The sequence below is a fragment of the Mustelus asterias genome, chromosome 11 (assembly GCF_964213995.1).
Source record: "Mustelus asterias chromosome 11, sMusAst1.hap1.1, whole genome shotgun sequence".
Lineage (NCBI taxonomy): Eukaryota > Metazoa > Chordata > Chondrichthyes > Carcharhiniformes > Triakidae > Mustelus > Mustelus asterias.
The window spans coordinates 55,583,310-55,599,290 of NC_135811.1; the positions used below are offsets into that span (position 1 = coordinate 55,583,310).

The 15,981-nt window shown below is 44.7% G+C and overlaps 1 protein-coding gene across 1 annotated transcript in view; it reads right to left on the reverse strand.

The window, feature by feature from the left end:
• Window positions 1-781: 781 nt before the first annotated feature.
• The window catches only part of ank3b (ankyrin 3b), a 310,337-nt gene continuing 295,137 nt past the window's right edge, over window positions 782-15,981 (reverse strand). The window contains exons 32-36 of the mRNA XM_078222927.1: window positions 14,478-14,558; window positions 6,465-6,548; window positions 6,191-6,322; window positions 4,912-5,012; window positions 782-2,275 (exon numbers count right to left, since the gene is read on the reverse strand). Coding sequence (XP_078079053.1) covers window positions 4,941-5,012; window positions 6,191-6,322; window positions 6,465-6,548; window positions 14,478-14,558 — 369 coding nt within the window. The 3' untranslated portion in view covers window positions 782-2,275; window positions 4,912-4,940. The remainder of the gene's footprint in view (window positions 2,276-4,911; window positions 5,013-6,190; window positions 6,323-6,464; window positions 6,549-14,477; window positions 14,559-15,981) is intronic.

A 15,981-nucleotide genomic window follows, 5' to 3' on the forward strand; every position in this document is an offset into this window, starting at 1 on the left:
CAGCTGGAGTACTGTGTGCAGTCTTGGTCACCACACTGGAGAGGTTGCAGAGGAGGTTCATCAGGATGTTGTCTGCACTGTAGCGTTTCAGCTATGAAGAGAGGCTGGAAAGACTGGGGTTGTTTTCCTTAGAGCAGCGAAGGCTGAGGGGTGGGGGGGTCCTGATTGAGGTGCATAAAATCATGAGGGGCATTGATAAGGTGGATAGAAAGGAACCTTTCCCCTTAGCAAAGGGATCAATAACCAGAGGGACATAGATTTAAGGTCAGGGACAGGAGATTTAGAAGGCACTTGAGGAAAACCTTTCAGCCCAGAGGGTGGTGGGAACCTGGAACTCACTGCCTAAAAGGGTGGGAGAGGCGGGAACCCTCTCAACATGTAAGAAGCATTTAGATGAGCACTTGAAATGCCATGGTATACAAGGCTACAAGTGCTGGAAAATGGGATTAGAATAAGATCGGTGCTTGATGCCATGGACATGATTGGCCGAAGGGCCTCTTCCTATGCTGTAAAATGCTACGACTCTTAAATGCCCCTCTGAAATGGCCAGGCATTCAGTTCAAGGGCAAGTAGGGATGGGCAATAAATGCTGGCCCAGAAAGCAACGCTCGCATCCACTGAATGAAGTAAAAAAATATATATTTAGGAGTTGGTCACTTGTAGTTAGGTCACAGTGCTCACCAACTGAGGCCGTGTTGACGGGTCTGAGTGAGAAACGGTTGGGTACAGCTCCTCCGCTACAAAGAGTCAGGCTTTCCAAAGAAAATGCACAAAATGCTAGTGATTTAACACAATTTATTTTTGCTTGAATAATCAACTGGATCATTCAGTGGAGTTCTGTTGTTTTCATACATAGTTATAAGAGCTATCTTCAGTGACTGCTTAATGTTTTCATATGAATATAATCAACAAAGGAGAATAGTTCACCAAACTCAAATGTAGAACGCCCTTTTAACCACAGCAGGCCTCAACAACCTATTATTACACTGCTAAAAAAGATTACAGATGATCGGCTTATGAAAAGACTTCTACATCTTATTGCCAATACACATGATACAGTAATAATTTTACACCATGTTGCCAGTCTATAAGCATGTACATCCCCATTGTCTCAACTCAAGTTTCTCAATACTGTGCCTGCAAGAGAATTCGTTTCAACTATTGAATTGCAAGCGTAAACCCTTCTAGAAGCAAGAACTTGAAACACTTCCCCCTTGCATAATGTATGGCATCTTTTAAGATTGTTTTAGTTAATTAAAACAAAAGCAAGAAAAAAAATAGATAACAGAAGAGAAATGTGCGATAAATCCCGTGTTAAATTTCGACACTGCGTCTGCAAACTCAGGGGTGGAGGGGGGGCGGGGGGGAGAAAGAAAAAGGAAGTTTAATTAAAATGAGGAACACATGCATCGGAATATTGGTACCTTGAAGAAACTTTTTGTTTTTTTTTTAAGAATACTTTTTTCTCACTAGAATTACACATTTTCTTCCCAATGTTTTTGAAAATCATTTTAAACTGTGCAGTGTAATCTGAAAGAAAGCTATCTTAGTTAAAATGAAGCCAGTGGTTTTTTTGCATATACAAAGATTATACCTTTTCTATTAATTGTACAAGAAATTGTGGAGTAACACCCAAAACACTTGGAAGTTAGGTGGAATCAACTTTTAAAGCGTGAATCGGACACTCAAACAGTTGAAGTGCTGTTAGTGCGTTTGTGTTGCTTTCAAAAACGCCACCTGATCAGAATTTTAATTTTTTTTTTACAGAGTTCTTTATGTACAGCAAAACCATTTATGATTTTTTTTGTTGTGTTTTTTTTTTCTTTTTTTTAAATAAGCAAGTAGATTTTTTTTAATACCCTGAAACCATGGGTTCAAGAAAATTATAAGGCTAGATGCTGTGTGTAATCAGTGATTCGTACACTCCTCGCTGGAACCTCAACATGTTATGATCTGCTGTGAACATCCTCAGTCACAGGAAAGGTATCAAAGGCGCCAAATAAAAAAACTCCTCAGCTTCGGCTTGGAAAGTCGCCCGCATCGTCGGCGTTTCCGGGACGCCTGGGTGCGCACCAATCGCACTCTCTTTCAGATCAACGAATGAAAGTGATTTCCCATGCGGTTTTAAAGTTGCTCATGCTAAATTAAAATATCCTCTTGTATCTAAACCATGCTTTAATGTGTGAAAGCAGCAGGCACACACTTTGTCTGCAGTCGCCTCCTCTTCTGCTCCAGCCATTTCCATCTGGACACTGGCAGTAGTAAAAATGTGTTTCTGTAAAAGAGAGAGAGAGAGAGAGAGACAAACTTGCATTTCTATCACACACGCAGGACATCCCAAAACTGTTCATAGCCAGTTATGTGTATTTGAAGTGCGTATACTGTTTTAATGTCAGAAATGTGACAGCCAATTTGTGTACAGAATGATCCCATAAACAGCAAAGCGGCCTGTTTGAACGGCGTGGACTGCAGGGTAGTTATTGGATCGGGGCACTGGGGACATCTGCTCCGCACTTCCTTAATGGAGTCCAACCGAGAGGGCAGATGGTGTCTCTCTCTGTCAGCGCAGCGCTCCCTCAACATGGCATTGGAGAGTCAGCCTGGATTGGCTCCCCAAATCTCTGGAATGGAGCAAGACCCTCTGATTCTGAGGCCAGAGTGCTGTCACTGAGGGCATCCATTCCTCACATGGGCACCCACTCGATCATCCTTATCATTATAACTTATCTTTAGACTGACAGATTAAAGGAGTCCATCTCCCTGACTTGAATTTAAGGCTATAGGGAATTATGTCCACATTTGCAGAAAGCAATTAAATAAAGGGGCATTCTAAATAATGGAAGCTGAAAGAAAACTGCAAGGAGATAAATAGATAGTCAATATTTTTTCCCCAAAGGTAGGGGAGTCTAAAACTAGAGGGCATAGGTTTAAGGTGAGAGGGGAGAGATACAAAAGGGTCCAGAGGGGCAATTGTTTCACATAAAGGGTGGTGAGTGTCTGGAACAAGCTGCCAGAGGTAGTAGTAGAGGTGGATACAATTTTGTCTTTTAAAAAGCATTTAGACAGTTACATGGGTAAGATGGGTATAGAGGGATATGGGCCAAATGCGGGCAATTGGGACTCGTTTAGGAGTTTAAAAAAAGGGCGGCATGGACAAGTTGGGCCGAAGGGCCTGTTTCCCTGCTGTAAACCTCTATGACTCTAAATGATATGGTGGTTTAAAGGGCAAAAAAGATGGAATTTAATTTCACTAAATGTGAGCTGGTACAGTTTGAGTAAAAGAAAGTAGCAATTAAGCTTTGGGAATGGTGGAACGCAAAGTGAAGGAGGTTGGTGGATGTTTTGGGTAGACAAGACATTACACCATGCCCAAAATGAAAAAGATTATGAAAATTGTAATTAAACACTGGACCTTGTGCCAGGAGGTATGGAATATATGCAATGCAGTCAACACTTCAGTAAGATCACACCATAGGAAAGATGTCGTGACAAAGGAGATAATACATTGCAGGTTCGCTAGGATGTTGTTGAAGAAACGGAAATACAACGAAAGTCTTGGAAAAATTGAGGCTTTTCCCATGAAAACAGTAAAGAATACGGGTGATGGGACAGAAGTGTTTGACCACTGTCAAAGGCTGGGAAAGCACAGAGAGAAACAGGCCTTTTTCAACGGCTGGGGAATTGAGAATGAAGGAGCATTGATACGAGATTAAATACAAGAGGTTTGGGACAAAGAACAGCAGAAATGTTTTTCAACTGAGGCTGTTAAACATCCAGCCAGAGTTAGTGATTGAAGGAAAGGGGAATTTGAAGATTCCGGAACAGAGCAGGCACATGGGATTAGGATTACGTGTGGGCAGAAACATAGGCTGGTTGGTCCAAACTGCTTGCCTTCCATCGTAATTTCTATTGAACTCTAAGTGAGGCAACTTGTAGCTTGGTTGTAATAAGGAATTTGTAGGTTTTCATTTGATGACACAACGTTATTCTTCTCTATACATATATACAAAATTCTTATGCTGTAATTTATTAGGCAATACTTCCAATTAAATGGTTAGAATAACATTAATAAAACAACTGCTTAAATTTAAATGTAGTTTTTCAGTTTATTTATTATCACAAGTAGGCTTGCATTAACGCTGCAATGAAGTTACTGTGAAAATCGCCAAGTTGCCACACTCTGGCACCTGTTTGGGTACACTGAGGGAGAACGTAGCATGGCAGGCTGCTAGAAATGGGCAGACATGTGGCAGACGCAATTTAATACAGAAATGTGTGAAGTGAAACAATTTGGGAGGAAGACTCAGTTTGAACGAGGACTGCAGGAACAGGAAGATTAATCTTTGAAAGTGCATTAGGAAACAACATATGGGACACTGGGCTTTATTAACGGAGGTATCGAGTACAAAGACAAGAAAATGATGATGAATCTTTCACAAAACTCTGGTTCAACCTCATCTGGAGCACTGAACGCGATTCTGGGCACTGCGCCTTGGTGGAGGGTGTGGAGGCTATAGAGGGGGCGCAGATAAGATTGAAGAGAATGGCTGCGGGGATGGTCGACTGCAGATATGTGGATAGATTGGAGAAGCTGGGCTTGTTCTCCTCATAGAAAAGGGGGTTGCGAGGAGTTTGTTACAAGTGTTCAAAAATTTGCAAGGTGAGGGATTAGCTGAGTGCTCGATTAGCGAGTTGCCACACTGCGCTGCAACCTTTCTACGATTCCGTGGAAAGTGGAATTGAGCATTTAATGTAATGAGCAAAGTTGTTAAACTCCACCTCCGCGCTTGAAGTCAGTAACAGTGCACATGCGTTCCTTTTCACTTTCAAGTGTAAAGCAGCTCTATACAAAATCTAAACAGTAGGTGGCAGTGTCACACAGCTCCTGGCTCAGGGTTACTGTACCTGTACCTTTATCTTGGCTCTTGGCAGACAGACCATTAGTGAGTCTTCTTATCAACCTGCCTAGTTGTTTCCTTTTTCATTCTGATAACTTTATACCCTTCAACCTGCTAAGGCAAAAGAAATAGCAGTCGATCTCGAGTCAGTACCAATCGTCCAAAGAGTGAGGATAGTCACACAGCACTGCACTCTCAAAAGAAACCTCCACCTTAAAGCATTAAAACGTGTTAGTTTGATGAGTCAATACTGTTTGAATTGGGTTGTTTTTTTTTAAACGAAAGATTGCCCTAACTCGTGCTCCACACAAACAGATCAGACAGGCGGCAAGGGAAAAGTCCTGGAAGAAAAGTAATCGAATAATCTTGTGCCACAGAGTAGGTTCAGTGAGCGGGAAAAGAGCAAAGTGCGTTAGAGGAATCAGCACACAACATTGGAAATCTAAATCAAGACATCTGCAATAATCAGCCCGCAACTGCTTAACTTCCAAAACTGCCCTGGATGGTGCGGATAAACAAATGGAAGTGAGCTGTTAGCCTGGATCGAGAATAACTCAATTATCTACACTCCCAACATTCACCAGCAAAACCTTTCGGAGAATGTCAGCTGATTTAGGCGCAAACTCCGCACTGAGACCAGGATGAGTTACAGTTAAATTGCAGTGCTGGAAATCAGTCGAGGGGTCATTGCAAAGATCGCGCGTGCAAAGCGCCACAAGATTTAAGCTGAAGACAGGCGTGATTTTGTCCACTTGATTCGCGGGGCAGAAGCAGCTACATTGAAAGACGAAGTGAGCTGAGGTCCCCCGTTACAGGAAGCACTCACCGCATCACAGCGAACACTCCACTCCAATCAGTTTGAAAGTAATTTCTCACACACAGCAGAATTAACAATTAGCTGCGAGACGCTTGCAGGACCAGTCCCCACGTAATGATAAAAGCAGCCTTACTCAAACCCCTCCAAACTAGGTTTTCAAATAAGGACAACTGAACCCACAGTCCACAAGCATCCCCCACCAATCCAATGTGTGTCTCAATATTTTCAACCTTTCCCAAGTTAAAAGTGCTCTTCAGGGCTGACAGGATGGTTAATAATTTGGAGAGGGAGGTGAAGATGAGACGTGAACTATTTTGGGCTTAAAGGTCACTGTTAAACCAGAACCCGCCACCCCCCCCCCCCCCCCCCCCAACTTTCATCTCCTACAGAACAGATTTCTCTTTGTCCGCCTGATCACAGACAGCTAATTATTAATTCTGCCATTATTTCCTCCCTTTGTGTGAAAGCAGCAAACCTCCTGTCCCACGGCACCACATCCAAAGTAGTCAGGGCCCTCTGCAGTGCCTCGCCCTCCCCTGTGCAGGTCACCATCCTCAGGCTCCCTGTCTGAAGACAAAACCTGCCGACTCACCACAGTCCGGGTTACCTGGGGGGAGGGGGGAGAGGTGACAGAAGGGAAAGGAAACCAAAGGTTAAAAGAGAAACCGTGCTCGATGGGTTTAAGCCCCAGAAATTGCACCGAGCTCAGTCGGAACGTTACAGAAGCGGATCAAAGTGGTGAGCATTACTTTTCTGGTGACAACATTCCCATCGTCGTCGATGAACTGTTCTTGCGTGACCGTCTCTCCAGGAACTTTCTTTGCGTCCTCTCCCTATAGGGTGCATGATGGGAAAATTAAGGCGTGTTTGTGTCAAAACAATTGGCCACAACACAGCACTGCACCCATGGCATCCGTGTGCTGGAGTACGGCCAGTACCGTGATGAATCAACAACCCTTTTCTTTAATGCAGTCTTTGGGGAACGGATTTGCCCAGAATTACCCTGGAGTCTCCAAGATTGGGTGGTTTAATCTCCGGCAGTGAGGAATAAGCGGGGAAAAGGAAAGGATGTTAAACATTGTGCTCGGAAAAAAAAAATCTTTCAACCCTTCTTTATTGGTTATAAAATATGAGGCAGATGGGGAGATAAAAACTTTTCTTATATTCATTCATGAGACATGGGCGTCGCTGGCTGGCCAGCAATTATTGCCCATCCCTAGTTGCCCTTGGACAGTTGAGAGTCAACCACATTGTTGCGGCTCTGGAGTCACATGTAGGCCAGACCAGGTAAGGTCGGCAGATTTCCTTCCCTAAAGGACATTAGTGAGTGGAAGTGAAGGATCTTCCATTTGCTTTAATGAAGTGTTGGTTCATTTTCTGATTGGTGTGTGATGGCAGGTGTTGACATGTTGGGGAGGAGCTGGGGCGGGATTGATGTCCAATCAAGAGTTGGCATGTCTCCCCGTCAACAAGGCCACAGACTGCTTCATGATTTACACCTGATATTCACGAGGCTGACTGGCTACGCTGGCTACCCCGCCCCCCCTCCCCCCACCACCCCCGGGTTTCTGGGCCAGCCTGGGTGAACAGGGCACCTTGGGGTGAGTAATATTTGCAGCAGGGACAGTAACTCTGAGCTGTAATGGAGATAGAATCACACTCTCAAACAGGTAGGCTGACCTGGGTGAAGTGCGACTAGGTGTATTTCCATTGAATGCAGGAAGACATGTTTCTGAATCATGCTATGAGTACAATAATTCAAATTCTCTTGTATTCCAGTGCTTATTTTGTATTTTTTTTTGAAGTCTTGTCTGGGTCCGTGGCAATTTTGGGACCCCAACTGCTCACCCCTCTCATCAGAGCCAGAGACACCCCTCCTATCCCCGCCCTCTGTCTGCACCCAAGAGACACACCTCCCTTCCGCTCCCGCTCCCATCTGACTTGGAGACCTCCCACACCTCCATCCCAGTGTTGGGTGTCTCTGTTGGCCCCATCCTAGGCCTCCCCGCTCATGAGAGGTACCGTGCTCTCCTCCGCTCCACACACACACTATCCGCCCATCCTGATACCCCAGCATCTTTTCAACAAGTGGAGATTCTATCTCAGTCCAGGCGTCGTGGGATTGTGCTGAGGGCCAGACCAAAGTATACCTGGACCAAAGTCCATTTCCAAGCCATTCAGCCACCCTCCTGTGGATAGGAGCTGGCAGGCCTGTGGAAATTCAGTGTTGTTGACGTTATATTAATTGTGTTGATAAGGTTAAGGGTAAACAGGTGGAAGACACTGACTGAGTATCTTGAGCACATGTAAAGCGGGACTTCCCTCTACCCCGGCTACGGAGAACGCTGTGTCCACCGGCATGGTGCAAAACCTCCGTGACCGGTGGCTGAGCTCCATTTACTGATTATTGTTATTTAACTTATTGATTTTCTTTTTTAAAAAAGTATAAAGAGGGGTTTCTGAGACACAAGGTGAGTAGGTAGGAGGCAGACATATGAAATGCTGCATTCTGCAAGTACAGGAACTATCAAGAAAATGACTTGTGTCTAGTTTCACACTTCACCAGATCACTTGGTAGCCAGTTTTCACTTATTAATGGAACAATCCTGCACTCCTTAAGAAACAAGTCACACTTAGAAAGGGGGTCTGGGCACATCCTTAGAAAATCCAAAGTACAACCAAGGGATTATTGCTACATCACTGCCGTCATGTCAACAATAACTTTATCATGTCACGCATTAATTCAAGGAATGAACTTGTTGATTCAAAATGGTTATTCACACAGTTCATACAAAAACCAGGTTATGACAGATTGTCAACCCTACAGAACAACTTCTTATTGAAGTAGTTTCGTTTTCATGCAGAAGTAATCAGAAAATTTTTTAAAACGGAGCGTTAACAGCAGACACACGGGAGACAGATTCCGCATCAAGCATCGGTGTGGGGGGGTTTGTTTAACTTCACACGTTTCTGCTTTGTTTTATTAATTAATTCTATCAAATGGAAGTGGCATTGCAATAAAGTTCACACACCACCCAAAGCAAAACCACAACAGCAGTCAGAGCATGTTTTCTGTTTGACTTCCAGTTTGATGGGCCACACAGCCAATCCCGTTTTAGAATGGGAGAGCTACGACTCTCACTGCCTCCTTTCCATCTTTGACACACTATGGTACACTTTCGACTACACGGTCCCAGCACAGAGCCTCGGCTCGGGAAATGGCCCATGCGTGGCCCATGAATTTTGCATCGTTTACTTTGGACTCCATTCCTATGCCTGAAACATACTCCCTCCGGACAACTCCACACCGCGGGGTGACTACACCAATGTGCCAAGCGTGTGAAATTAAGTTTGACTTCCGTCTCAACTCTTGCTACTTGTTTTCTCCTGCACATTTTTCCTCATTTTCCTCAGGAAGGACTCTGGGCGAGACCAGGAAAGTCTCCGGATTTTTGAGAAGCCCACAAACTCTCATGGTGAGACCAGTCTGTCAGATAATTGCCACTTGAACAGATTATATTCAGAATCACCTCCGGTATTGGCAGGGATTTGGGTTTGATTATTGCCTCAATCATTGATTTCGCAGCAGGTTTTCGTTTGGGATGGGAAATTAGAACGGAAAACGCTGGAGATACTCAGCAGGTCTGGCAGAATGTGTGGGAAAGAGAAGCAGAGTTAATATTTCAGGTTTGTGACCTTTCGTCAGAACCGCTGATGAAGATGACAGTCTTAAAAGGTGAACTCTGTTTCCTGCGCCACGGATGCTGATCTGGCCTACTGAGTATTTCCACTGTTTTGTGTTTCTGAATTCAAATTTCCAACATCCACAATATCAGCTTTAGTTTTGGTCGGGATGGGATTGGAATTGGTAAACATTGTTTATTTACATTCTCATTCAGCAACAGAATGGAAGGTGCCGGAATATAAACCGATAACCCAACTTCATTTCGCTCACAAAGTAATGAGTATGTGTGGGCCTTTCAGCAATGTCCTGTTTTGCTGCATCTTCCGGGGGGATTGTGTGTAATTCAGAACACAGACAGATTCCCGCGCTTGGCTTCCTTACATACGCAATGATCAACTTTGCAAACAAAGTCACACAGTGCCAGACTGACACATTCACACCTACACAAACTCACACCCACACTCATATTGACACCCCCACACACACACACCCACACACACAGACACCCCCACACACAGACACCCCCACACACACAGACACACAGACACCCCCACACTCAGACACCCCCACATACACACCCACACAGACATACCCACATTCACACAGACACACCCACTCACAGACACACCCACACTCACACACCCACACTCACACAGACACACCCACACTCACACAGACACACCCACACTCACACAGACACACTCACACAGACACACCCACACTCACAGACACACCCACACTCACGCAGATAGACACACCCACAGTCACGCAGACAGACACACCCACAGTCACGCAGACAGACACACCCACACTCACACAGACAGACACACCCACACAGACAGACACACCCACACAGACAGACACACCCACACAGACAGACACACCACACTCACACAGACAGACACACCCACACTCACACAGACAAGACACACCCACACTCACACAGACAGACACACTCACACAGACACACCCACACAAACAGACACAAACCATAAAACCATAAGCTATAGGAGCAGAATTAGGCCATTCAGCCCATTGAGTCTGCTCTGCCATTCAATCATGGCTGATATGATTCTCATCCCCATTCTCCTGCCTTCTCCCATAACCCCTGATCCCCTTATTGGTCAAGAGCCTATCCATCTCTGTCTTAAAGACACTCAATGACCTGCCCTCCACAGCTTACTGCGGCAAAGAGTTCCACAGATTCACCACTCTCTGGCTGAAGAAATTCCTCCTCATCTCTGTTTTAACGAAGCATCCCTTCACTCGGAGGTTGTGCCCTCGAGTTCTAGTCTCTTCCATGAGTGGAAACATCCTCCCAACATCCACTCTATCTAGGCCTTTCAGTATTCTGTGAGTTTCGATTAGATTCCCCCTCATCTTTCTAAACTCCGAGTACAGACCCAGGCTCCTCAACCTCTCCTCATATCCCTTCTTTCCTGGGATCATTAAGCATTAAATTGATCTTTCTCTACACCCTTGCTGTAACACTACATTCTGCACTCTCTCGTTTCCTTCTCTATGAATGGTATGCTTTGTCTGTATAGCGCGCAAGAAACAATACTTTTCACTGTATGTTAATACATGTGACAATTATAAATCAAATCAAAATCATTCTCGTGAACCTCCTCTGGACCCCCTCCAAGGCCAGCACATCCTTCCTTAGGGATGGGGCCCAAAACTGCTCACAATACTCCAAATAGTGTCTGATCAGAGCCTTATACAGACTCAGCATTATATAGAACAAAGACAATTACAGCACAGGAACAGGCCCTTCGGCCCTCCAAGCCTGCACCTACCATGCTGCCTGACTGAATTAAAACCCCTTCCGGGGACCATATCCCTCTATTCCCATCCTATTCATGTATTTATCAAGACGCCCCTTAAAAGTCACTATCGTATCTGCTTCCACTACCTCCCCCGGCAGCGAGTTCCAGGCACCCACCACCTTCTGTGTAAAAAGCTTGCCTCGTACATCTCCTTTAAATCTTGCCCCTCGCATCTTAAACCTATGTCCCCTAGTAATTGACTCTTCCATCCTGCTCTTGTATTCTAGCCCTCTAAAAATGAATGCTAACATTGAATTTGCCTTCCTAACTGCCAACTGAACCTGCATGTTAACCTTAATTATACACACTGACCACCCATACTAAAACACACAGACACACCCACACAAACAGACACACATACACACTTATACATGCACACACACAGACATGTGCACACATACACACACACTACTAGTGACACACCCACACAAATAGACACAAGCCATAGAAATACACACACTCACACTAAAACAAACTAAAGGATTTCATAACTCAGCATTTGGAAGGCAGTGGTATAATCAGACAAAGTCAGCACAGATTGACATAAGGGGAAATCATGTTTGATGAACCTACCGGAATTCTTTGAGGATGTAACTAGTAGAGTTGACCAAGGAGAACCAGTGGATGTGGTTTATTAAGATTTCAGAAGGCATTCGACAAGGTCTCACATAACAGACTACTATGTAAAATTAAAGCACATGGCATTGCAGGTAATATCTTGAGATGGATAGAAAGCTGGTTAGCAGATAGGAAGCAATGAGTTGGCATAAATGGATCTTTTTCTGATTGGCAGTCAGTGACTAGTGGGGTTCCGCAGGGATCTGTGCAAGGACCTCAATGGTTCACATTATATATTAATGATTTGGAAGAGGGAACTAAATGTATTATCTCCAAATTTGCAGATGATACAAAGTTGGGTGGGAGGGTGAGCTGTGAAGAGGATGCAGGGATGCTTCAACATGATTTAGACAGGATGAGTGTGTAGGCACATACATGGCAGAAGCAGTATAATGTGGATAAATGCGAGGTTATCCACTTGGGTAGCAATAATAGGCAGACAGATTATTACTTGAAAGGGTGTAAACTGGGAAAGCTGGATTCTCAACAAGACCTCGGAATCCTCGTGCATCAATCGCTGAAAGTAAGCACACAGTACAACAAGCAGTAAAGATGGCAAATGGTATGTTGGTTTTCATAGCGAGAGGATTTGAGTATAGGGATAGGGATGTTTTGTTGCAATTGTATAGGGTGTTGGTGAGGCCACACCTGGAGTATTGTGTGCAGTTTTGGTATCCTTATTTAAGGAAGGATGTCGAAGGAGTAAAGCGAAGGTTTACCAGGCTGATTCCTGGGATGGCAGGTCTGTCATCTGAGGAGAGACTAAGTTGGTTAGGATTATATTCACTGGGGTTTAGAAAAGTGAGAGGGGATCACACAGAAACTTATAAAGTTATAAACTTATAAACTTATACAGGTTTAGACAGAGTAGATTGAGGAAGAATGTTCCCAATGGTGGGGGAGTCCAGAACTAGGGGTCATAGTTTTGAGGATAAGGGCAAACTTTTTAGAACTGAGGTGAGGAGAAATTTCTTCACCCGGAGAGTGGTGAATGTGTGGAATTCACTCCCACAGAAAGTAGTTGAGACAAAAATGTTGTCTGGTTTCAAGAAGAAATTAGATATAGTTCCTGGGGCTAAAGGGATCAAGGGATATGGGGGGGAAGGGGAGATCAGGATATTGAATTTGATGATCAGCCATGATCAAAATGAATGGCGGCGCAGGCTTGAAGAGCCGAATGGCCTTTTAGTTTCTATGTTTCTACACACAGACACACCCAAAAAGACACACACACCTATATATGTACCCACAGACACACACACACGCATGGGTGTGCACACACATACACACCCACACCTACTGACACACCCACACTAACCATCCACACACAGACATTGTCACATTTTCTCTTTAATTCACTCCAACAATAATGAACAATTGTATCTCATGGATCCATTTGATCATTTTCAAATATACTTACCCCGTCAACCTTCGAACATGTTCCGAACTGGGGATTTAATTATCCACTCTATTTCATCAGTGCAGCAGCTACCAGTGAGAATGTGTTCTACCGAGGCCCCTACTGTGTAGGGCAGGAAATCCTGATCTCCAGTGAGACAGAGTCCACACAGCATAGAGTGTACACGATTCATGGAAGCAGCTGCCTGGGCTAAGAGTAAAACATTTCTTGCTCTATGCTAGTTTGCGTTCCAGTGTATAACAATGTCTGTTCTATATGTAATATCAGCTCAGCTCTTGGGGCAATATCACAGAATGCAAACCAGCTTAAAGGAAAGGAAGCACAGAGATCTGACAGGTAAACTAATGAAGGTAGTTAGCCTGTAAGAGCAGGGGAGGGTCAGAATTCATCCATGCTCTGTACAGAGCGGCACAGTGGTTAGCACTGCTGCCTCACAGCGCCAGGGACCCGGGTACAATTCTGGTCTCAGGTCCCTGTCTGTGTGAAGTTTGCACATTCTCCCCGTGTCTGTGTGGGTTTCCTCCGGGTGCTCCGGTTTCCTCCCACAGTCCAAAGGTGTGCAGGTTAGGTGGATTGGCCCCATGCTAAATTGCCCCTTAGTGTCAGAGGGATTTACAGAGTAAATAAGTGGGTTTACAGGGATAGGGCCTGGGTGGGTTGTTGTTGGTGCAGGCTCGATGGGCCGAATGGTCTCCTTCTGCACTGTAGGGATTCTATGACATTCTGAGAGAGCTGAATATTGACAATCAGGGCAATATGTAGGTGTGGCTAAGCTGTCTCTCATCTTCCTGAACTATAGAGAGGAATAGTCAGCGAGAGCTCAGGCTCTCGCTCATCTGTACTGTAGGGTTTCTATGATTTCTATGATCACTATAGCTGTTGAAACTCACACTATAGGAATGGCTGATTGGTTTGGGTACTAGACAGCACAGTAGAAAATGCAGCAAAGCGAGAACGCTAAGAAAATTGGTGCAAAAAAGACAGGAGGAGTATCGACAGGTAAATCTGGAAAATCTAAAGATAAAGTCGGAATTTCATGTATTGCCCATCAACACGCAAGAAATGAGGAAGGTGGTCATCAAACTGAAAAACATGCTCAAGATAACGAAGCCCAAACCACAGAAAACTGCAGAACACCAAGCATGGGAACAACATGGTCGCAGTCCAAAACTTTCTCCAAAACAAGGCCAAACTCAGAGGACTTGGATACCTTCAGAACCACCCTGCGACGTGTCACCCGGGTGGTAATAATCTCCTCCTCATCCGAGCTAGTCTCGTCTTCCCCAAGTTCCTGATTGATGCATTTTAGCACGTTACGTTATGAGATGGCAGGTAACAGGATAACTAACGCAGATAGATTTACTTGCTCTAGACCTGTGGGACTTACCTGGCCAGCATGTCGCCACTTTATCACTGACAGGCCATTCAGCACTGGGTCTTTGCTTCATTTGATGCCTGCAGTCCCTATTCAATACCTCCTTCAAAAGAAAGTCCTACGTACGAACAGCCACAGCTGAGGCACTGTTGTGGCAAGTCACTGGTAAGGCAACTCAATAATGATCTCAAACCCGTACATTTTGCAATTTTAACCATTCCTTTTAAGTTGAAGCTGGCTTTTCTTCTTCATCGCTGATGCTCTCAATTGGGGACAGGGCTGGTGGAAATGGGGGGATGGTAAAGGAGTCTGTTCCCTTCCATTTAAAGTGTTAACTGGAATATTTTTACTCCACAGATTCTGGAAGACATCTCTGACATATTTTGAAAGAAAAATGCTGGCAATCATTGAATTGGGGGATTAAGATTTAAGCAGAACTTCACATGTTGTCAAGCACAGATTTAGTTGCATTTTAAACTGTTAAGATGGTGACTATCACACTAAATAATGTGAAGTGAGGGAAGTGGCCAAATTATGACCTCTCATGAATCCAAATTAAAATCTATCCTATTCTCCCTCAATTTAAATTGGATATATACATCAATCTGAAGCTCTATTTCCAAGGACGAACACACATGGCTTGTCTATCTCGTTTCAAACAGCTTCCTTGCTGCAGATGCCAGAGCAGCAGGCCAGGGTGCCATTGCATCATGGGAAAACACATGGCGTGTAAGCCAAGTGTGGCTTTGAATCACAGCATATCCCAAAAGATTAATTGATTCAATGCCAATGACTATGACAAGGGAGGTCTAGTGGCGCAGTGAGCAGCATCCCTGCCTCTGAGGCAGAAGCTCCGGGTTCGAGTCGCGCCCCAGGACTGGGTGGCCAAGGAAGGTGCGCCGAACAGAACAAAGAGAACAAAGAATAATACAGCACAGGAACAGGCCCTTCGGCCCACCAAGCCTGGGCCGAGACACGGTTTCTATCTCTCTATTTACCTCCCGTTGATGTGTCTATCAAGATACACTCTGAACATTGCTAACATGCCTGCTTCCACCACCTCCACTGGCTGTGCGTTTCAGTCACCCACCATCCTCTGTGTGAAAAACATTCCCCGCACATCATCCCCAAACTTACCCCTCTCACCTTAAACCTGTGCCCTCTTGTAGTCGACCCTTCCACCCTGGGAAAAAGCCTCTGACTACCCACCCTATCTATCTATGCCTCGCGTAAACCTCTCTCAGGAAAGGCTGAGTATCAACAGGTTGAGTATCAACCTGTAAAATCCTTCCAACACACCACTGACAGGCGGTAAGAGTGGGAAAACTCCTGGTCAGCC